Source organism: Oncorhynchus masou, chromosome 6, assembly GCF_036934945.1.
Source record: "Oncorhynchus masou masou isolate Uvic2021 chromosome 6, UVic_Omas_1.1, whole genome shotgun sequence".
NCBI lineage: Eukaryota > Metazoa > Chordata > Actinopteri > Salmoniformes > Salmonidae > Oncorhynchus > Oncorhynchus masou.
Window position 1 is genome coordinate 29,175,472 of NC_088217.1, and position 22,853 is coordinate 29,198,324.

General features: G+C 42.7%; 1 protein-coding gene across 5 annotated transcripts in view; it reads right to left on the minus strand.

Annotated features, from left to right (window-relative positions):
- LOC135541849 (LIM domain and actin-binding protein 1-like) overlaps nt 1–22,853 on the minus strand; it is a 36,694-nt gene that overhangs the window by 11,932 nt on the left and 1,909 nt on the right. The window contains exons 1-3 of one of the 5 annotated variants that reach the window (XM_064968268.1): nt 22,080–22,246; nt 15,640–15,770; nt 8,038–8,083 (exon numbers count right to left, since the gene is read on the minus strand). In XM_064968268.1, coding sequence (XP_064824340.1) covers nt 8,038–8,083; nt 15,640–15,764 — 171 coding nt within the window. In that variant the 5' untranslated portion in view covers nt 15,765–15,770; nt 22,080–22,246. The other 4 variants (XM_064968269.1, XM_064968271.1, XM_064968272.1 and 1 more) reach the window with 4 other exon arrangements.

Consider the following 22,853-nt stretch of genomic DNA (forward strand, 5'->3'; position numbering starts at 1 on the left):
TGTAGGAGTAGTCTTGTATGAGAAACACAGTACCAATTTATAACAGTTAATAATACAAATAGTCAGTCTCATTTTTCAACTGTGTGGGATCAAATGACTAAACAAGCTAGAATGAAACCATTACCAACTAAATAGTCATCACCATTTACTTCCTACATCTACATCCTGTATTATGTAATCCAACTCCAAGCACCGAGACTGCAACCAAATGAACAGGAAAAAACGGAGGAAAAATCAAAAGCTCATAACTTTCTTCCTGAGGCCACAGTGGGAAAATACTTTGCGAACAGCAGTAGTTACTGACGTGGAAGAACTCAAATTAGTTAAGCAGCTGTTCCCAGAGTTGGTCCAGGAAAGAGATATGTTGTCACAGTAGCTGAAGTCAGAGCTGGCAATCATCAGCTGCTGTACAATCAACTCTAGAGAGGCAAACAAAGTCTTGGCTCAAGATGGAGAGAGAGCAGCACTAAACATGGAGACCTCTTTCCCAACCGCATTCCATTCTGTGGCACCCTACCTCACCTTTTCCTGAAAGTACAGAGGGTTCTCTGCTCTGCTAAGCATATAGGCTCAACCATCCATGAAGCTCCCAAATCATAACTGACGCCGAGTAGCAAGCTGAACTATTAGAGGACAACAATACTCCACTGTGTGACATCCACAAGTTTGATTTTCACTAGAAAATACGGAAATTAACACCCACTTGGAAACAGTCTGTGTAATATGGGGAAGTTCTGAAAAGGTATGTAAAACATATGGCCCTTTGAAAGCAGAATAGAGTCAATTAATTAACTAATAAAGTTAAGTTTACATGTGGAACTCTATGTTCCTGTCATGGAACCGCACTGGGCTATGGTAAATAGAGCCCAACTCAATACAAACCATCTAAATCGCACGGTTCACACCCATGAAGAAGAGAAACAATATGTATTCTAAGTGGTAAAAGGACATCCATAACACAAGCCCCAAGCATTAGGTAACCATCAACATCCACAACTCCCTAACAAAGAACAAACCTGACTTTTCCCTTCAACGTGATAATGAGGTGGTCAACCATATAGCATTGGAGGTCCACACAAACTTGAGAGAGATATAAAAAGCTTACACGACTTCCCAAAGTCATCGCATTGACCACACACACACACACCACAACCATGCAATTCCAACAAACCTAACCTGCAAAATACATCAAGTCATGTTCCACCAACAAAGGATGTGACAGAAGCTAGATGGAAACACATGAAAAAAGAGCAGAGCTTAAGGGAGGACTGAACGAAGGGAAAGAAGGTCAGAGAATCCCAATAATTCTCTTTGTGAGAGCAACTGGAGTCCACTGAGTAAAAAAGAAAAGGAGCAGCAGACAATGAAAAGTTTGTTCCTGTTTTTTTTAAAGAGAAGTGGTGAAACCTGTGAGAGCGAGACGAAACGAGGCGTAGTGGGGAGGCTAGGTGGCAGGCAGGGGGAGAGAGTCCTGTAGCTGGAATCAGTCTGCAGTCCTTCTCTCTGGTCTGTGCTAAGTGAGAGTGATCAAGTTCTCCCAGATGTTAGCAGTTAAAAAAACTCTGCATGTAAGAACTAGCCCACCCCCCCATCAAGACCAGGAGAGAGAGACTGCGGCGCGGTGGAGGGGGGGGAGGGGGGTAATACCCCAGGAAACCAGAAAAGGATACATTTGGGAAAAGGTTTAACTCTTCACTGACTTTTTTTAAACTTTAGTTTTCACTTCCCTTATTGATGTTGATCCCCAAATAAAGATGTTAAATATATGTTGTTATTTTTTTGTGTAAATCCAGCTCAAACACAGCTGAAGGTTCAGGGATTCCATTTTTGTGAGAAAGAAATATTTATTTTTTAAACTTTACTTCACCTTTATTTAAACAGGTAGGCCAGTTGAGAACAAGTTCTCATTTACAACTGCGACCTGGCCAAGAGAAAGCAAAGCAGTGCGAAAAAAAAAACAGAGTTACACATAAACGTAGAGTCAATAACACAATAGAAAAGAAAGATTTTTCTATTTATGTACAGTGTGTGCAAATCTAGAAGAGTAGGGAGGTAAGCAATAAACAAGCCGTAGATGCGAAATAACTACAATTTAGCATTAATACTGGAGTGATAGATGTGCCGATGATGTGCAAGTAGAGATACCGGGGTGCAAAAGAGAAAATCAAATTTATTTATATAGCGCTTCGTACATTAGCTGATATCTCAAAGTGCTGTACAGAAACCCAGCCTAAAACCCCAAACAGCGAGCAATGCAGGTGTAGAAGCACGGTGGCTAGTAAAAACTCCCTAGAAAGGCCAAAACCTACGAAGAAACCTAGAGAGGAACCAGGCTATGTGGGGTGGCCAGTCCTCTTCTGGCTGTGCCAGGTGGAGATTATAAAAGAACATGGCCAAGATGTTCAAATATTCATAAATGACCAGCATGGACAAATAATAATAATCACAGGCAGAACAGTTGGAACTGGAGCAGCCCCCCAACACAAACTACTGCAGCCTAAATACTGGAGGCTGAGATAGGAGGGGTCAGGAGACACTGTGGCCCCATCCGTTGACACCCCCGGACAGGGCTAAACAGGAAGGATATAACCCCACCCACTTTGCCAAAGCACAGCCCCCACACCACTAGAGGGATATCTTCAACCGCCAACTTACCATCCTGAGACAAGGCCGAATATAGCCCACAAAGATCTCCGCCACGGCACAACCCAAGGGGGTAAGTAATAATATGGGGATGAGGTAGTTGGGTGTGCCATTTAAAGATTGTACCTGTATGCAGCCAATGATAGGTAGGCTGCTCTGACACCTGTTGCTCAAAGTTAGAGAGGGAGATATAAGACTCCAGCTTCAGAGATTTATGTAATTCAGTCATTGGCAGCAAAGAACTGTAAGGAGAGGAGGCCAAAGGAAGTGATGGCTTTGGGGATGACCAGTGCAATTTACCTGCTGGAGTACGTGCTACGGGTGGGTGTTCCTATGGTGACCAGTGAGCTGAGATAAGGCGTGGCTTTACCTATCAAATACTTATCAATGAGCCAGTGGGTTTGAAGCAAGCTCTGTACTGGTAGTGCCCCGATTCCGTAGCTGAATCAACTTTAAGAGACGGTCCTGGCGCTTGCTGGACTTTCTTGGGCACCCTGAAGCCTTCTTCACAATGATAGAACCACTCTCCATGAAGTTCTTGATGATCCAATAAAATGGTTGATTTAGGTGCAATCTTACTGGCAGCAATATCCTTGCCCGTGAAGCCTTTTTTGTGCAAAGCAATGATGACGGCACGTGTTTCCTTGCAGGTAACCATCTTTTGAAGCTTCCAGTCTATTATTCGAACTCAATCAGCATGACAGAGTGATCTCCAGCCCTGTCCTCGTCAACACTCACACCTGTGTTAACGAGAGAATCACTGACATGTCAGCTGGTCCTTTGGTGGCAGGGCTGAAATGCAGTGGAAATGTTTTTGGGGGATTCAGTTCATTTGTATGGCAAAGAGGGACTTTGCAATTAATTGCAATTCATCTGATCACTCTTCATAACATTCTGGAGTATATACAAATTACCATCATACAAACTGAGGCAGCAGACTTTGTGAAAATTAATATTTGTGTTATTCTCAAAAATTTGGGCTACGACTGTATACAGAATGGTGTCGTCTGCGTAGAAGTGGATCAGAGAATCACCAGTAGCAAGAGCGACATCATTGATATATATTGAGAAAAGAGTCGGCCCAAGAATTGAACCCTATGGCACCCCCATAGACTGCCAAAGGTCCGGAAAACAGGCCCTCCGATTTGACACACTGAACTCTGAGAAGTAGTTGGTTTAACCAGGCGAGGCAGTCATTTGAGAAGCCAAGGCTATTGAGTCTGCTGATAAGAATGCAGTGATTGACAGAGTCGAAGGCCTTGGCCAGGTCGATGAAGATGGCTGCACAGTACTCTCTCTTATCGATGGCAGTTATGATATCATTTAGGACCTTGAGCATGGCTGAGGTGCACCCATGACCAGCTCGGAAACCAGATTGCATAGTGGAGAAGGTACGGTGGGATTTGAAGTTGGTCTGTGATCTGTTTATTAAATTGGCTTTCGTGGATTTTAGAAAGGCAGGACAAGATGGATATAGGTCTATAACAGTTTGGGTCTAGTGTCTCCCCTTTGAAGAGGGGGATGACCGCGAGGTGGTGCCACCCAGGTTGAATAGGCTTGTAATAGGGGTTGCAACAACTTCGGCAGATCATTTTAGAAAGAGGGTACAAATTGTCTAGCCCAGCTGATTTGTAGGGATACAGATTTTACAGCTCTTTCAGAACATCAGCTGTCTGGCTTTGGGTGAAGGAGAATCAGGGGGGGGGGCAAGTTGCTGCAGGGTGTGCTGAGATGTTGGCCGGGGTAGATTTATCGGTGGTGACAGAGTTTCCTAGCCTCAGTGAAGTGGGCAGCTGGTTGGAGGTGCTCTTATTCTCCATGGACTTTACAGTGTCCCAAAACTTTTTGGAATTAGTGATACAGGAAGAAAATTTCTGTTTGAAAAAGCTTGCCTTAGCTTTCCTAACTGACTGAGTATATTGGTTCCTGAATTGCCTAAAAAGTTGCATATCGCGTGGGCTATTCAATGCTAATGCAGAACGCCACAGGATGTTTTTGTGCTGGTCAAGGGCAGTCAAGTCTGGGGGAACCAAGGGCTATCTATATCTGTTCTTATTTCTACATTAATTGGATGGGGCATGCTTATTTAAGATGGAGAGGAAAGCACTTTTAAAGAACAACCAGGCATCCTCTACAGACAGGATGAGGTGAATATCGTTCCAGGATATCAGGGCCTGGTCGATTAGAAAGGCCTGCTCGCTGAAGTGTTTTAGGGAGCATTTTACAGTGATGAATGGTGGTCGTTTGACTGCGGACCCATTACGCACGCAGGCAATGAGAGTGATCGCTGAGATCCTGGTTGAAGACAGCAGAGGTGTATTTAGAAGGCAAATTGGTCAGGACGATATCTAAGAGGGTGCCCATGGTTACGGATTTAGGGTTGTACATGGTAGGTTCCTTGATCATTTGTGTGAGATTGAGGGCATCTAGCTTAGATTGTAGGACGGCCGGGGTGTTAAGCATCTCTCAGTTTAGGTCACCTAACAATACAAACACTGAAGATATATGGGGGGGCGATCAATTCACATATGGTGTCCATGGCACAGCTGGGGGCTGAAGGGGGGTCTATAACAAGCGGCAAAGGTGAGAGACTTGTTTCTGGAAAGGTGGATTTTTAAAAATAGAAGCTTGAAATGTTTGGGCACATACCTGGATAGTATGACAGAAGTCTGCAGGATCTCACTGCAGTAGATTGCAACTCCACCCCCTTTGGCAGTTCTATTTTGTCAGAAAATGTTAGTTAGGGATGGAAATTTCAGGATTTTTGGTGGCCTTCCTAAGCCAGGATTTAGATACGGCTCGGACATCCAAGTTGGCGGAGTTTGTTAAAGTAGTGAATAAAACAAACTTAGGGAGGAGGCTTCTGATGTTAACATGCATGAAACCAATGCTTTTACGGTTACAGAAGTCAACAAGAGTACGGCTAAAGGCTAAAAGAACTGGTTCAGAACAGAGTAAAAGGAGCAGGTTTCTGGGTGCGGAAGAATAGATTCAAGGCATAATGTACAGGCAAGGGTATGGTAGGATATGAGTACAGTGGAGGTAAGCCTGGGCATTGAGTGATGATGGGAGAGGTTTTGTCTCTGGAGGCACCATTTAAGCCAGGTGTGGTCACCGCATGTATGGGGGTGGAACAAAGGGGCTAGCTAAGGCATATTGAGCAGGGCTGGAGGTTCTGCAGTGAAATAAGACAAATCACTGACCAAAACAGCAATAGACAAGGCATATTGACATTAGGGAGAGGCAGAGAGGCAATTGTAGCCAAGTGATCATAGGGTCCAGTGAGTAGCTAGGCAAGCTGGAGGCACAGCGATTCAGACAGCTAGCAGGCCGGGGCTAGCAGGCTCCAGGCTAACTGGTGCTTGCATCGGGACAGAGACGTTAGCCAGGAGTATCCACTCGGATAGCAGCTATCTACCTGCGATGATCCAGAGTAAAGGTTCAGAGCTTGCAGTAGGAATCTGGAGATGTGGTAGAGAAAAGGAGTCCGATATGCTCTGGGTTGATATCGCGCTGTGCAGACTGGCAAGAATTGACCGGGCTGAGGCTGGCAGATGTCCGAGTTAACGGTGATGACCGCTAGCAGTGGCTATCTGACTACCAGCTAGCTTGCTGGTTTCGGTTCTAAAGTATTTTTTAAAATAGCAAATCTATACCACATTGGGTGATGTCAGAGCCATACCCATGCACTGATGTCATGTTGCAGAACCTCATGCTGGCAGTGTTGAGATCTGTGATGCCAAATCACATCATGACATTCAAATTCCTGACAGTGTTGTTGTACAAAACCAAACTCTTCACCTTTGTCCTCAAGAAGACAGTGTAAACTACAACACATTATGTTGTTCTGTTTAACCTATAGAGTCATCTCAGTCAATGACAGTCAGGTTCCTGCTATAAGCGGCTAATTTCCGCCATTACTGCTACTGAACACACACACACACACACACACACACACTTACCTCCAGGTCAGAACCCAAACTGTGACTCAATCTGACTGACTCAGCAGCAGGGAGTACCACATATTGAGAGTGCAGTAATCGACCATGATAGCTCTTAGGGAGTGGAGCATTCATTCCCCTGTAAAACGATCATTAACTTCTGCATGTATTTTGCAGTTAGAAAACATAGATGTCATTAAGAAGAAATAATAATACCTGTAATTACATACAAAACAATTACTGAGAATAGTCACAGTTGGGGGGGGGTTGAGATTCCACATAGTCAACATAATATTAGGAAGACTACAGGAGGCTCCTTACAGTTTATTTGTGGACCACCATGCCATCTCATAGTCTCATGTTAAATTGTTTTATGTAATCTGTCAGTTCCAAATGTACAGGTAATCCTTCATTATGACATCACTGCTGTTTTACCTGGAAAAACGCAAGGACAGAACAATGTCTGAAAAGTTACAACTCCTGACCCCTATGCTCCATACCGCAACACAGAGGACTGCCTTTCAGGTATCTCAGAAAGCAGACCTCTCTTCCTCCTTCCATGGAAAATGTACAGCCCACCCTTGACACCAGTGTTGCCTGCCTGCCTCTCGGTGCGCGCACACACACACAAACAATTGTGCTGACTGGACCTGTTTAACTCAGCACAGACAGGAAGGAACAGCATGCACCACACAGTAAGATCAGTGTGTGTGTGGCTCTGAAAGACTAAGAAAGGACCTTATGTTTAAACAATGTTGGTCTTTAACTACTTGAGCCTCTCCACAATGTTGTGTCACGCAGGGCAACTCCTGTGTTACAATCTAGGTCCACATTAACTGGCATCTCGGTAACCAATGATCAGAATACATTCCTCATCTATCAGCCTTTGGAAAATGGTAGTTACCTTGCACTCCTGCATAACATCGGCTGATCACTTTTTCCCTGTTCCCTTGTCCACTTCTCCAGCACTGCCCAACAGATAAAGACAACTATCCCAAGAGGGAATTATTTTGGGATTAGTAGACTGAGTCAGGATTAGGGTCATGACTGCCAGCCCATCCCAATAAGTGACCAGGCAGAGCTAGGCTTGGACTCCGTGTGTATTCCTCAGCCTGGATGAGGATAATACTGTGTGTGTGTGTGGGAGGTCGTTTTTGAAAAGGCCCACTAAAAAGGAGGCAGACATTTTACAATGTGAATGATAAAGTGCTTTATCCTATTTACTCACTGTCAAGCATAAATAGCCTAAGCAGAGAAGAGAGCACAAAACCACTCTGGCACACACTTGAGCATATAGTTCACTGGTGACAGAGTCAAAGAGAAAGGTTCCTGACCAAGAGGACAGCTCCACAAGTGTATCACTGAACTGGTGACTGTGTGTCTGATGTAATGATGTCACATCCTGTAATTCCATGAGTGGACCTCCTGTTGGGGATCTGAATGGAGAACTCACTGCTTTCTTCTTCTCTGCATTAGACCCCTCAGCAGCTCTCTGGTACCTGTGGGAGAGAGAATCAACATTGACCTCTGCTGATCAAGAGAAGAGGTGCACACAAAGTGGACCAAAGCATTTCCAACATTGGCATTATACTGGGAATGGAAGTTTGCATTGGTGTTGAATCAATAATATCCTTTGCAGGTCTGAAGAGACAAGGTAGGTGAGCAAGAAATATAAAAAGGGTTTATTGAGGCTTCTAACATTTTTCCTGACACAAATCCATTTTTTTCTGGATCTGCACACTGAAGGGTTAGGGACTAACGGTCTAGTGGCCGTCTAGACTGAGCTATATTCACCTCCCAATGACATAATGAAGGGTTAAGTTTCTCATTTTCTTAACTCATACAGTTGTACTTTCAGTCTGCTGCCAATACAATGAATGGCGACAAACTGGAATATCAAGATTGTGGTGAGGTAACATCTACTTTGCATAGCAACAGAAGAAAAGGACTTGTAAATATTTTATTAGGATCCCCATTAGAGTAGCAGCTTCCTTGGCAACAGCTAAACAGTGTGTTATACAAATTTACATTACAAACAATAATGTGTGGGTGTAGAGTGTGTGTTATAGAATGTGTGTGTTTCTCTTCACAGTCCGCATTGTACCGTGAGGTGTTGTTTAATATTTTTTTATTTGTATTTTTTTTATATCAGATTTTACTACTAACTTGAGTTACCTGAAGTGGAAGAGAGTTCCATGTAGTCATGGCTCTATTTAGTGCAGTATGCATTTCCTAGCCTCTGTTCTGGACTTAGGGACTGAAGAGTCCTCTGGTGGTATGTTGTGAGGGGTATGTATGAATGTTTGAGTTGTGTGTTAACCAATTGAACAGACAGTTCTGTACTTTTTACAAATCAACACCTCTCAAAGACCAGTATTGATGCAGTCAATCACTCCTCTACTTTGAGCCAGGAGTGATTGATATGCATGTTGTTGATATTAGCCCTGTGTGCATTTAAGGGCCAGACATGCTGCTCTGTTCTGGGCCAATTGTAATTAGCCTATGTCCCTTATATACAGCGCCTTCAGAAAGTATTCATACCCCTTGACTTATTCCACAACTTGTTACAGCCTAAATTCAAAAAGGATTCAAATAGATTCTCACCCATTTACACACAATACCCCATAATGACATCACAATACCCCATAATGACAAAGTGAAAACAGGTTTTTAGACAGGTTTGCCAATTTATTGAAAATGAAATACAGAAATAGTATTTACATAAGTATTCACACCCCTGAGTTAATACTTTGGAGAAGCACCTTTGGCAACAATTATATCGGAGTTGTCTTGGGTATGTCTGTATCAGCTTTGCTAATCTGGATTTTCTCCCAGTCTTCCCTGCAGAATTTCTCAAGCTTCGGCTGGGCCACTCAAGGACTTTCACATTCTTGTTCTGAAACCATTCCAGCATTGTTTTGGCCGTATGCTTGGGTTAATGTCCTGTTGGAACGTAAATCTTCATCCCAGTCTAATTTGCACTCTGAAGCAGGTTCTCATCGAGGATTTGCCCTGTATTTGGCTCCATTCATTGTTTCCTCTAGCCTTACCAGTCTCCCAGTACCTGGCTCTGAAAAGCATCCCTCATAGCATGGTGGTGGCAGCATCATGCTATTGGGGATGCTTTTCAGGGATGGTGTGAGATGGGTGATGAGCTGTGCCTGGTTTCTCCAGACATAGCGCTTAGCTTTCAGGCCAAATAGTAAAATGTTTGTCTCATCAGACCACAGAACCTCATCCCCATATTGTTATTTTTTTGCTCCTTTGCACCCCAGTATCTCTACTTGCACATTCATCACTCCTGTGTTTAATTGCTAAATTGTAATTACTATTTATTGCCTTACCTCCCTAATATTACCTCATTTTTTATTGTGTTATTGACTGTACTTTTGTTTATTCCATGTGTAACTCTGTGTTGGTTGTTTGTATTGCACTGCTTTGCTTTATCTTGGCCAGGTCGCAGGTGTAAATGAGAACTTGTTCTCAACTGGCCTACCTGGTTAAATAAAAAGGCAAATAAAATGTAAAAAAATCTCTTGACTTATGCTCAGTCTTTCACGTGCCATTTTGCAAACTTCAGTAGTAATGTCATGTGCCTTTTTCTGAGGAACAGTTTAGTCTGGCCACTCTCCCATAAAGCCAAGATTGGTGAAGTGCTACAGAGATAGTTGTCATTCTGGCAGGTTCTCCCATCTCAAGACAAATTTTATTTGTCACATACGCATGGTTAGCAGATGTTAATGTGAGTGTAGCGAAATGCTTGTGCTTCTAGTTCCAACAATGCAGTAATATTCAACGAGTAATCTAACCTAACAATTTCACAACAATTACCTTATACACACACACAAGTGTAAAGGAATTAATAAGAATATGTACATAAACAAATATATGAATGAGTGATGGTATAGATGGGAACGGCATAGGCAAGATGCAGTAGATTGCATAGAGTACAGTATATGTGTATATATGAGATGAGTATTTTTTTATTTTTTTAACCTTTATTTAACTAGGCAAGTCAGTTAAGAACAAATTCTTATTTTCAATGACGGCCTGGGAAAGGTGGGTTAACTGCCTGTTCAGGAGCAGAATGACAGATTTGTACCTTGTCAGCTCGGGGATATGAATTTGCAACCTTCCGGTCACTAGTCCAATGCTCTAACCACTAGGCTACCCTGCCGCCCCACCCTAATGTAGGGTATGTAAACATATGAAGTGGCATTGTCTAAAGTGGCTAGTGATACATTACATCAAGATGGCAAGATGCAGTAGATGGTATAGTGTACAGTATATACATATGAGATGAGTAATGTAGGGTATGTAAACATTATATGAAGTGGCATTGTTTAAAGTGGCTAGTGATACATTTATTACATCAATTTTTCCATTATTAAAGTGGCTGGAGTTGAGTCAGTATGTTGGCAGCAGTCACGCAAATGTTAGTGATGGCTGTTTAACAGTCTGATGGCCTTGAGATAAGCTGTTTTTCAGTCTCTCGGTCTCTGCTTTGATGCACCTGTACTGACCTCGCCTTCTGGATGATAGCAGGGTGAATAGGCAGTGGCTCGGTGTCTGTGTGGTTGGACCATTTCAGTTTTTCCGTGATGTGTACGCCGAACAACTTAAAACTGTCTACCCTCTCCACTACTGTCCCATTGATGTGGATAGGGGGGTGCTCCCTCTGCTGTTTCCTGAAGTCCATGATCATCTCCTTTGTTTTGTTGACATTGAGTGTGAGGTTATTTTCCTGACACCACACTCCGAGGGTCCTGCCCTCCTCCCTGTAGGCCGTCTCGTCATTGTTGGTAATCAAACCTACCACTGTAGTGCCATCTGCAAACTTGATGATTGAGTTAGAGGCGTGCATGGCCACGAAGACGTGGGTGAACAGGGAGTACAGGAGAGGGATGAGAACGCACCCTTGTGGCACCCCAGTACTGAGGATCAGCGGGGTGGAGATGTTGTTACCTACCCTCACCACTTGGGGGCGGCCCGTCAGGAAGTCCAGGACCCAGTTGCACAGGGCGGGGTCGAGACCCGGGGTCTCGAGCTTGATGATGAGTTTGGAGGGTAGGTAACATTCTCACATAGATATTCCTCTCTTCCAGATGGGTTAGGGCAGTGTGCAGTGTGATTGCGTCGTCTGTGGACCTATAGGGGCGGTAAGCAAATTGAAGTGGGTCTAGGGTGTCAGGTAGGATGGAGGTGATATGGTCCTTGACTAGTTTCTCAAAGCACTTCATGTTGACGGAAGTGAGTGCTACGGGGCGGTAGTCATGTAGCTCAGTTACCTTAGCTTTCTCGAGAACAGGACCAATGGTGGCCCTCCTGAAGCATGTGGGGACAGCAGACTGGGATAAGAATTGATTGAATATGTCCGTGAACACACCAGCCAGCTGGTCTGTGCATGCTCTGAGGACGCGGCTGGGGATGCCGTCTGGGCCTGCAGCCTTGCGAAGGTTGACACGTTTAAAATGTTTTGGTAGCGGCCCGCAGGTTTTGGTAGCGGGCCGTGTCAGTGGCACTGTATTGTCCTCAAAGCGAGCAAAGAAGTTGTTTAGTTCTGTCAGTGGTCATTGGGTTCTTGGTCATCTCCCTGACCAAGGTCCTTCTTGCACAGTTGTTCAGTTTGTTCGGACGGCCAGCTCTCGGCAGAGTCTGGGTAGTTCCACATTTTTTCCATTACCCAATGATAGAGACTACTGTGCTCTTGGAAACTTTCAGTACCGTCCAAAATTTGGACACACCTACTCATTCATGTGTTTTTCTTTATTTGTACTGTTTTCTACATTGTAGACGAACAGTAAAGACATCAAAACTATGAAATAACACATATGGAATCATGTAGTACCAAAGAAGATTCTTCAAAGTAGCCACCCTTTGCCTTGATGACAGCTTTGCACTCTTAGGATTCTCTCAACCAGCTTCACCTGGAATGCTGCTGCTGATCTCTATTTATCATTTATGCATAGTCACTTTAACTATATATATTCATGTACATACTACCTCAATTGTGCCGACCAACCAGTGCACCCGCACAATGGCTAACCGGGCTATCTGCATTATGTCCCACCCACCAATCCCTCTTTTATGCTATTGCTACTCTCTGTTCATCATATATGCATAGTCACTTTAACCATATCTACATGTACATACTACCACAAAAACAGCCTGACTAACCGGTGTCTGTATGTAGCTTCGCTACTGAATAAAGCCTGTCTTTTTACTGTGGTTTTATTTCTTTATCTACCAATTGTTAACCTAATACCTTTTCTGCACTATTGGTTAGAGCCTGTAAGTAAGCATTTCACTGTAAGGTCTACAATACCTGTTGTACTCAGGGCATGTGACAAATAAACTTTGATTTGATTTCAATTAACAGGTGTGCCTTGTTAAAAGTTAATTTGTGGAATTTCTTTCCTTCTAATGCGTTTGAGACGATCAGTTTTCTTGTAACGAGGTAGGGTTGGTATACAGAAGATTTGATAAAAGAGCAAAGCAGTGTTCGAATACTCATGCTAACCGCACTAACTGTACTTTTTGTGATGTTAATTGAGTATATAGTTTGCTTATTGGTCATGGTATGGATATAGTTAGTATGCCAAAATTTCCCAGATGTCGTACTAAATTCAGCAAAATATGAAGTATACACACAGGACACTTTCCGTACTTTAGGGCCCATAATACAATTCTTCAGGAAATGGGTGTGGCTTCACATTGTTTTCAGATTTGAAGAAATTATCCAACCGACGCACAATGAGAGCAGATACAAATTCATTGTTTGAACTAATTATGACAAATGTTAAGAAAATGTTGATGTAATAAAGAAATTACTTTTCAAATAAGTTACCTTACACGTTATGTTGCCTGACAATTTGTTAGCTACGCTGTCCTTACAAACCACATAGCATATTATTACAGCAGTATGTACAGGTGTTAGCTCCATAACTTAATTGGCTACTTATACGTCAGACTTGCCAATATATTAACTATAGGCTAACTAACTACCCAAAGTTTATTGACTTGATTATTTCCATCAATTTTAGCTCAATCGTATAGTCGTTGTGCGTTCTCATTCAGGTGCCTTCTTAAATTTGCTCTGGCTATCTACTCCGATTTCAGAGCACCCTGGTCTGAGTGTACCAGCGGGCAAAATAATGAATTTTCAAGTGCTCAACACCCATTGAATATGGCCGGTGTCAGTAAACTTCGGCAAAAAAAGCATAATTAAATTGTTGCCAGCAGCACAGTTAGTCACCAATGCTCTGGATAACATGAAAACTGCCTAACCAGCTCTGCTATGGCAAGTACATGATCAGAGTAGTCTCATTTGTGCCTGGAAGTAGCTAGCAAGCTAGCCAACGTTAGCTTGGGTCCTTGACTGCTGTTGTAAGGTCAGAATGCTCATCCAGTGTGCGCTCCGATAGCGAAACACTCTGAATTTACAAAATGGACAATCTGACAACGCTCTGAATTTATGAGTGCACTCTGGCACTCCAGATTGAATTTAAGAACACATCCAAAATCATAAAATGTCTAACTAGTCATTTGTCACGCTAACTAGCTAGCAAGAGGTTGCACAGCAACAACTTCAGGTAGACAGGTGAAGAGCTAGTCCGCTCAACTGATAGTATACTGTAAATAAACGAATAGTATATACTCATTAAATATGTAGTATAGAGTATGTTAGTATTGGTATTCGAATACAGCTCAAGTCAATACTATGGCAAGAACAGCTCAAATAAGCAAAGAGAAATGACAATCCATCAGTACTTTAAGACATGAAGGTCAGTCAATCTGAAAAGTTTCTTCAAGTGCAGTCGCAAAAACCATCAAGCGCTATGATGAAACTGGCTCTCATGAGGACCACCACCGGTCAGGAAGAACCAGAGATGCCTCTACTGCAGAGGATAAGTTCATTAGAGTTACCAGCCTCAGATTGCAGCCCAAATCAATGCTTCAGAGTTCAAGTAACATACACATCTCAACATCAACTGTTCTGGGGAGACTGTGTGAATCAGGCCTTTATGGTCGAATTGCTGCAAAGAAACCACTACTAAAAGGACACCAATAAGAAGAGACTTGCTTGGGCCAAGAAACACGAGCAATGGACATTAGACCGGTGGAAGTGGAAATCTGTCTTTTGGTCCGATTAATCCAAATTAGATTTTTGGTTCCAACCGCCGTGTCTTTGTGAGACGCAGAGTAGGTGAACGGATGATCTCCGCATGTGTGGTTCCAACCGTGAAGCATGGAGGAGGTGGTGTTCTGGTGTGGGGGTGCTTTGCTGGTGACACTGTCTGTTTTTTATTTAGAATTCAAGGCACACTTAACCAGCATGACTACCACAGCATTCAGCAGTGATACACCATCCCATCTGGTTTGCGCTTAGTGGGACTATAATTTGTTTTTCCAACAGGACAATGACCCAAAACACACCTCGAGGCTGTGTAAAGGCTATATGACCAAGAAGGAGAGTAATGGAGTGCTGCATCAGATGACCTGGCCTCCACAATCACCCAACCTCAACCCAATTGCGATGGTTTGGGGTGAGTTGGACCGCAGAGTGAAGGAAAAGCAGCCAACAAGTGCTCAGCATATGTGGGAACTCCGTCAAGACTGTTGAAAAAGCATTCCAGGTGACTACCTCATGAAACTGGTTGAGAGAATGCCAAGAGTGTGCAAAGCTGTCATCAAGGCAAAGAGTGGCTACTTTGAGGAATCAAAAATATAAAATATATTTTGATTTGTTTAACACTGTTTTGATCAGTACATGATTCCATGTGTTATTTCACAGTTGGGGACTTTAAAAATGTCTTTGGGGGGTATTTTTCTTAACACTGCATTGTTGGTTAAGGCTAAGGGCTTGTAAGTAAGCATTTCACTGTATGGGCCACACCTGTTGTACTCTCCGCATGTGACAAATACCATTTAATTTGAGATGGAGGATTCCGTAATCCCTACAGATAGATGTGAGTTTGGTAAGATGCATTTAGAAGATAAGTGTCTACTGTTCATTCAGACAGAAGTGTCTTTAGTGGAGTTGTGTGTCACTCACTTGGAGAAGCGCTCTGCGATGGCGTTGGTCTTGCCTCGCGTGCTGACCAATGAGAGCTCCCTGGCAGTGACGCGTAAAGACTGCGACGCCCACGACCTTCGGCTGAACGAACTTCCGCCTTCCATCTCTGCCTAGAATCACACACACACACACACACACTAGTAGTTAATGATAGAATAAAAGTGTAGACAATTTCAGTTCTACATTTAATATATGTAAAAAAAAATAAAAAATTTAAAAAATCCTACCAATACCCATCATATAGGAATTTACTAATACAGTGTAGTATCATACAGTCAGCCAGGAGAGCCTGGGTTCAACAACCCACACTGATGCTGTTGGATGACACCATTCTGCGGTGAGCAAACATTTTACTGTGACAACACCCAGCAGTTTGTCCATGGTGTGTACCATTACCTCACTGCTTATTAATTAACATAGACAACACAGGCAGACACTTTAATTGAAGGGTATTGGAAAAACATATGTTAAGAACTTTCATATCAACTTGTGTATGGTTAACAAACTTGAATAGAGTTCTGTATTTTTGTGTTGGGTGTCATGTATAGGGCCAGGAGTTTTTCCTGAGAACATAACCATACCAGGTAGCCTATAAGTAGGGTCCAAAGTTTTTCATGCAATTTATATGTAGTAGGTTAGAATTGCAGGAAATTGGCTTAGAAATGCAAAAATTGCTCTACACCGCCATGACGGGGGCCGCTAAAATTCAGCCATGCCAACCGCACCACTTGCCACACCCCTTACTGCGCCCAACACCTAAGCGCCTTTTTGATCCAGAAAAAAACCCACACACAGGATTGTTGCATGATTACAGGAGCAAGAAGAAACCAACTCTGCCATCATGATCAAGCGAGCAAGTTCAGACACTGCATGTGCTACTTGGACTGCGGGACTGGTACACAATAGACATCAGCAACAATGCTGTCATTGTGTGAATCAGAGCATATCATCATCATCTGGCTGAGACAGACAGGAGGTTCTGAGAAGATAAATCAGCACCCCGACTGCCACTTATCTCTGCCTGATCTTTATAAGCAACAATTATAGAAGGCCAGAGTATAACATATAGGACATACACACACAGGCAATAGTTAGTTACTATAGTTGCTGTGCTCCCGACAGACACGTACACATTAAAAAGCAGTTTGGTAACGCAGTTGGTAAGCCAGTAAAATAGTCATTTGTCTGGAAGGTAGAAACGTCAAAAGTACGTGACACACGTTAGAAATGGAACCACCTTTGGTACACTGCATGATGTGTATTTGTACAGTCGTTTTCAGATTAAATGTCAATAGGCCAACTCTAATGCAGCCATAAGAGTGTATGGACAATGCCCTTTCTTCTGCCCCTTTCATTAAGGTGTGCTTTGCAGGTATTACATTATTGTTACCCGACAAAGACACAGAGGACTTTGAACTGAACGTTACCAGAGCAGCTGGTTTTGTATTGACTCAGCACACACAAACATACACATGCAAACAACCAGCACTACTAGACAGTGACCATGACGAATGACCAAATCCAAAAGAATCTCCAACACTTCCTGTCCACAAACCATGGGATCCAGGAAAGGAATCATCTAAGCCACTGAGATGGCAGCCAAGTTCACAAAGAGAGAGACATCACATTAACTTCTCATAAAGACAGTATTTAACATGGCCACAGGGATAGTTTTAAACTTGGCCTTGCATATCTGTCGTATTTCATGAGAAAACACTAAGAAAAATCAGCCAACGCTTAAACCTTAGCTTAAGTGGATATTGGTTGAAACCCTGAGGTACTGTGTGTCTCAGAGGCAACGCAACATATTCATGTGCATCAGGACAGCTCAGGAAGCCAGACAGGCAGGGGACATTCCAATGGAATTCCTCCGAAAACGTCCTCAGCCTTTCCACCAAGCTAAGCGGAGTAAAAAACTAAGTCACAGTAGAAACCTAGATGCAAGGCTTGAAGAACTAGAGTAGCTGGAAATATTCAGCCACTCCTGGAGGAGAATGGAAGTCGAAAAAAAATATATATATATTTTGCGTTTCATCACTGAAGCCTTTATGGGGATGCTTTTCTATTAAATTTCCATTGTACTTATATCAATTATATGTGCAAGCTAAACCATCTCCTGCCGTTGTGACCTTGAGCAAGTCGCTTAACCCCTATAACTGCTCCAGGAGCACTGCACTGTTGCTGCCCTCAGCCCAAACCAGTGCATATTGTATGTCCTGAGGGGTTGGGACAAAGCAGAAGACAAATTGCCGTTGGACATTCAGGCTACATCTTCTTGTAAGCTAACAGAAGCAGTGACCGTGTAGCTAGCAGCATAGCTGTAGCAGCAGCAGTAGGTGTTATGGTGATTGTGATACATAGAGGAACAGGTATCCTAACAGAGATAAGGCTTCCTTCTCACATGGCATTTGTGTTCTTTCAACAAGCTGCGACAGCAGTTTGGTCAATCTGTTCCTACAACACCAGATCTACCCTCTCACCATATCTGAACAAAGTGTCTGCATGCATGGTGAGCTAGTCTATTGATATCTGGTAGTAAAATTAAATCTATAGGCTACACTTTACTTCACCATAGTTGATTTTGACTGCAAACTGGGGACAGGATGTCCGAAATAACTTTTGAACCCTTAAGTGACATTGACAGATCCTGTGGATGCGCCTTTTCCTGAGCAATCGTTATCGTATTTCAGTCAACTAGGCCTCTACGTCAAGCGTCTGTACCCCCCACTCCAAAAAATACAAATATGCACTTTCCAACTAGCACTGATCTTGCTGTTAACTACTTTGTTGAGGGAAAATGTACTTGCTACGATTGTAATATGTTGTCTCACCTAGCTATCATAAGACGAATGCACTAACTCATGTAAGCCGCGTCTGCTTAATGACTAAAATGTCAATTCAAAGCATCGCGTTTTCCCTAGAAATGCTGCATCCACAACAAACCCAGATATGGAACACAACACAGGATCAGTCTATTGCGCAATATAGCCATTTCATCATCAGTGCCTTGAGTGACATGAAGGTACAATCAGTCCTGAACAGCTCAATGCAGAGACGGTGGTTTATAAGTTGCTATTCTCCACCTTCCCTGAATACATTTAGGGAATATGTTTTTAAAAAACGAAGATTTAAAAAACTTTACATGTAAAATATTTATTTATTTTTACTTTGCAGCCAAGTAAATTCCAGGGACATTAATAGCAGCCATGTTAAAATGTCAGGATAACATTGACTGCACCAACTGACAGATCTAGGGCAGAGGATATTGCCTAAATTAAAGTCCTCTTTTACGTCATACCAAACATACTAGACAGGTAACACCTGAGACAAACCAATCTGTTACTCTATGCAAACTGATTTGCAGATAAGGTCACTGTATGTAATTAAACAAAGTACCATGAGGTGTAAAAACTAGTTAAAGTCTGGCTCCAAAACAAACTGAACAAAGAGTCATTAAACACAAAATCATTGTAGATAAACTAGCAGGTGACCAGGGTTTTTTTCCTGGATCAAAAAAGGGCTTAGGTGGTGGGCATGGCAGAATGAGAGATGAACTTGACATTTTAAAGCTAATTTCCTGCAATTCTACATATTTTGCCATGCTGCGGAGAGAAAACAATGTAGCAGTTTCAAAGGAATTCACACTAAATTATTCCGCTACTCTGTCATTTGCTTTATACTTTAGTCAGACTGACATCATTAAAGTTGTTTGTGGTGACAAGGGCCGTTGTATAAAGTCGTAGGCGATTGGATCATATCAGAGTATCAAATCCATGACAAATTTTCCAACCTCCGCTTTAACCATATGTGTTCTGGCTACTCAGATCCAGACTCATTGTAGAGAAAAAAACTAATGCCCATGGGCGTGGCGTAGAGCTTGGCCGGAGCAAGGAGTCGAGAGAAAATGTTGCAGTTTTAAAGAACATTTCCTGCAATTCTATGCATTTTCTTTTGCTCAAATAAACTCAACAAAAAGGGCAATAAATTGCAATGTCCATACTGTGAGATGCCTAAGACAGCGCTACAAGGAGACAGGACGGACAGCTGATCATCCTCCGTGGCAGACCATGTGTAACAACACCTGCACAGGATCGGTACATACGAACATCACACCTGCGGGACAGGTACAGGATGGCAACAACAACTGCCCGAGTTACACCAGGAACGCACAATCCCTCCATCAGTGCTCAGACTGTCCGCAATAGGCTGAGAGAAGCTGGACTGAAGGCTTGTAGGCCTGTTGTAAGGCAGGTCCTACCCGGCAACAACGTCACCTATGGGCACAAACCCACCGTCGCTGGACCAGAAAGGACTGGCAAAAAGTGCTCTTCACTGACGAGTCGCGCTTTTGTCTCACCAGAGGTGATGGTCGGATTTGCGTTTATCGTCGAAGGAATGAGCGTTACACCGAGGCTTGTACTCTGGAGCGGGATTGATATGGAGGTGGAAGGTTTGTCATGGTCTGGGGCGTCACAGCATCATCGGACTATGCTTGTCATTGCAGGCAATCTCAACGCTCTGCATTACAGGGAAGACATCCTCCTCCCTCATGTGGTACCCTTCCTGCAGGCTCATCCTCACATGACCCTCCAGCATGACAATGCCACCAGCCATACGGCTCGTTCTGTGTGTGATTTCCTGCAAAACAGGAATGTCTGTGTTCTGCCATGGCCAGCGAAGAGCCCGGATCTCAATCCCATTGAGCATGTCTGGGACCTGTTGGATCAGAGGGTGAAGGCTAGGGCCATTCCCCCCAGAATTGTCCAGGAACTTGCAGGAGCCTTGGTGGAAGACTGGGGTAACATCTCATAGCAAGAACTAGCACATCTGGTGCAGTCCATGAGGAGGAGATGCACTGCAGTACTTAATGCAGCTGGTGGCCATACCAGATACTGACTGTTACTTTTGATTTTGACCCCCACCCTTTGTTCAGGAACACAGTATTCCATTTATTTTAGTCACATGTCTGTGGAACTTGTTCAGTTTGTCTCAGTTGTTAAATCTTATGTTCATACAAATATTTACACATGTTAAAGTTCGCTGAAAATAAACGCATTTGACAGTGAGAGAACCTTTGTTTTTAGTACCAAAACCAATACTGTTGAATGTATTGTTTTGGAATGTTTTATTCTCCTACTGTCTAGCTTTTATTTAGGTGATTGTTTGTTAAAATATGTGGGTCTATTATTTTTTATACATACTGTACATTTGGAAAGTATTCAGACCCCTTGACTTTTTTCCATATTTTGTTACATTACAGCTTTATTCTAAAATAGATTAAATAAATGTTTCTCAATATACGCACAATACCCCATGATGACAACGTTTGCAAATGTCTTAAATAAAACAACTGAAATACCTTATTTACGTAAGTATTCAGACCCTTTGCTATGAGACTCAAATTTGAGCTCAGGTGCATCCTGTTTCCATTGGTCATCCTTGAGATGTTTCTACAACCTGATTTGAGTCCACCTGTGCTGAATTCAATCAATTGGACATGATTTGGAAAGGCACACAACTGTCTATATCAAGGTCCTACAGTTGACAGTGCATGTCAGAGCAAAACCCAAGCCATGAGGTCGCCGGGATTGTCCATAAGAGGTCCAAGACAGGATTGTGTCGAGGCACAGATCTGGGGAAGGGTACCAAAAAAATGTCTGCAGCATTGAAGGTCCCCAAGAATACAGTGGCCTCCATCATTCTTAAATGGAAGAAGTTTGGAACCACCAAGACTCTTCATAGAGCTGGCCACCCAGCAAAACACAATACCCCATAATGACAAGGCAAAAACAGGTTTTTAGAATGAGCTCAACTTAGTGTCCGAGTACCTATGTAAATAAGGTATTTATTTTTTTATATAAACACATTTGCAAACATTTCTAACATCCCATTTTCACTTAGTCAATCATGGGTATTGGGTGTTTTTTTAAATCCATTTTAGAATAAGGCTGTAACATAAAATGTGGAAAAAGTCAAGGGGCCTTAATATGTTCCGAAGGCACTGTGTGTATATCGATAGAGAGAAACATTGTTCAGACTTAGGCAAGCAAAAAAAAAAAAAAGGATTTCAATGGCAGAAAAATACCTGGACTCTGAAACACAGATCTCTCCTTCATGGCTGACTTGGCACCTCTCAGCTTAAGGTACTGATCAGGTGTCAAGCCTGTGTGTTTAGACAATAGCCTACATATGGTAGAAAAACATTCACATCCATGACATGGATACTGTTGGACTAGCCTTACTACACTAACAGTGGGAGTTACGGTCAATAGTACGAGAACAGAGAATTATTATTTGAGATATGCAATCGATATAAAACAGACACACAGTTACAAACAATGGCACAAAGGGAGTGGTAACTTAATTTCTCCCCAAAACATTTGAGTTAACTGTGACACACCTGCAGACATGAAACTCACCTTTTTTAATAGAGTCTAGTTTTTCCTGGTATCTTCGATGTAAAATTGTCTCATCTATTATTTTAAAGCACTTCAGTTTCGGTTCAGCATGTAATTTCAGAACTTCCGATGTGTCATACTCCACTGGTGAAACCTTGCGATACCTGACACTGTGTGTGCAATGTCTCTAATGTGTAAGAGTTTAAGGGGCGGAGTGCAGAGAAAAGTATCATGAGAGCGGAGGAAGCAGGTCATGTGATTCCCTGCACCAATGACCTTGGATTGCATTTCTCCTGCCAGGTACATTGTCTGTGTGTCTTCAGCAGAATTTCTAGGAAATAGCCTATACAACTCCCTGCTCTACAGTTAAAAGCATTTTAACAACCTGGTGAAAAACTCTAAACTGATCTAAATTATGAGATTCTATGTCATAACTTGATCCCCCTTTATGAGTGTTGTAAAGAAGGGGAGGTGGTAGTTACAACAAAGGACAGAAAGAAAGCTGGAGGAATGAGTTGAACAGAAAGGAGGAGAAACGAAAACAGAACCAGAAGCTCAGGTTTCTCTGCGTTGTTTGAAAGGGGACCTGGAGACACCGAGACGTCCCCAGGGGCCTTCATGGTGCTGTAGCAGGGAGAGAAAACCCTGGCTCTCAATACACTCCACACATTCTAACCACTACTAACCATTGCCTAACACCTGGAGGTGAGCACGCGCTTCGTCTGAAAAGTGTTTTTTTATTTTTTATTAAAACGTCAAAAAAATAAAAACAATACACAAACGTTTCACTAGGGC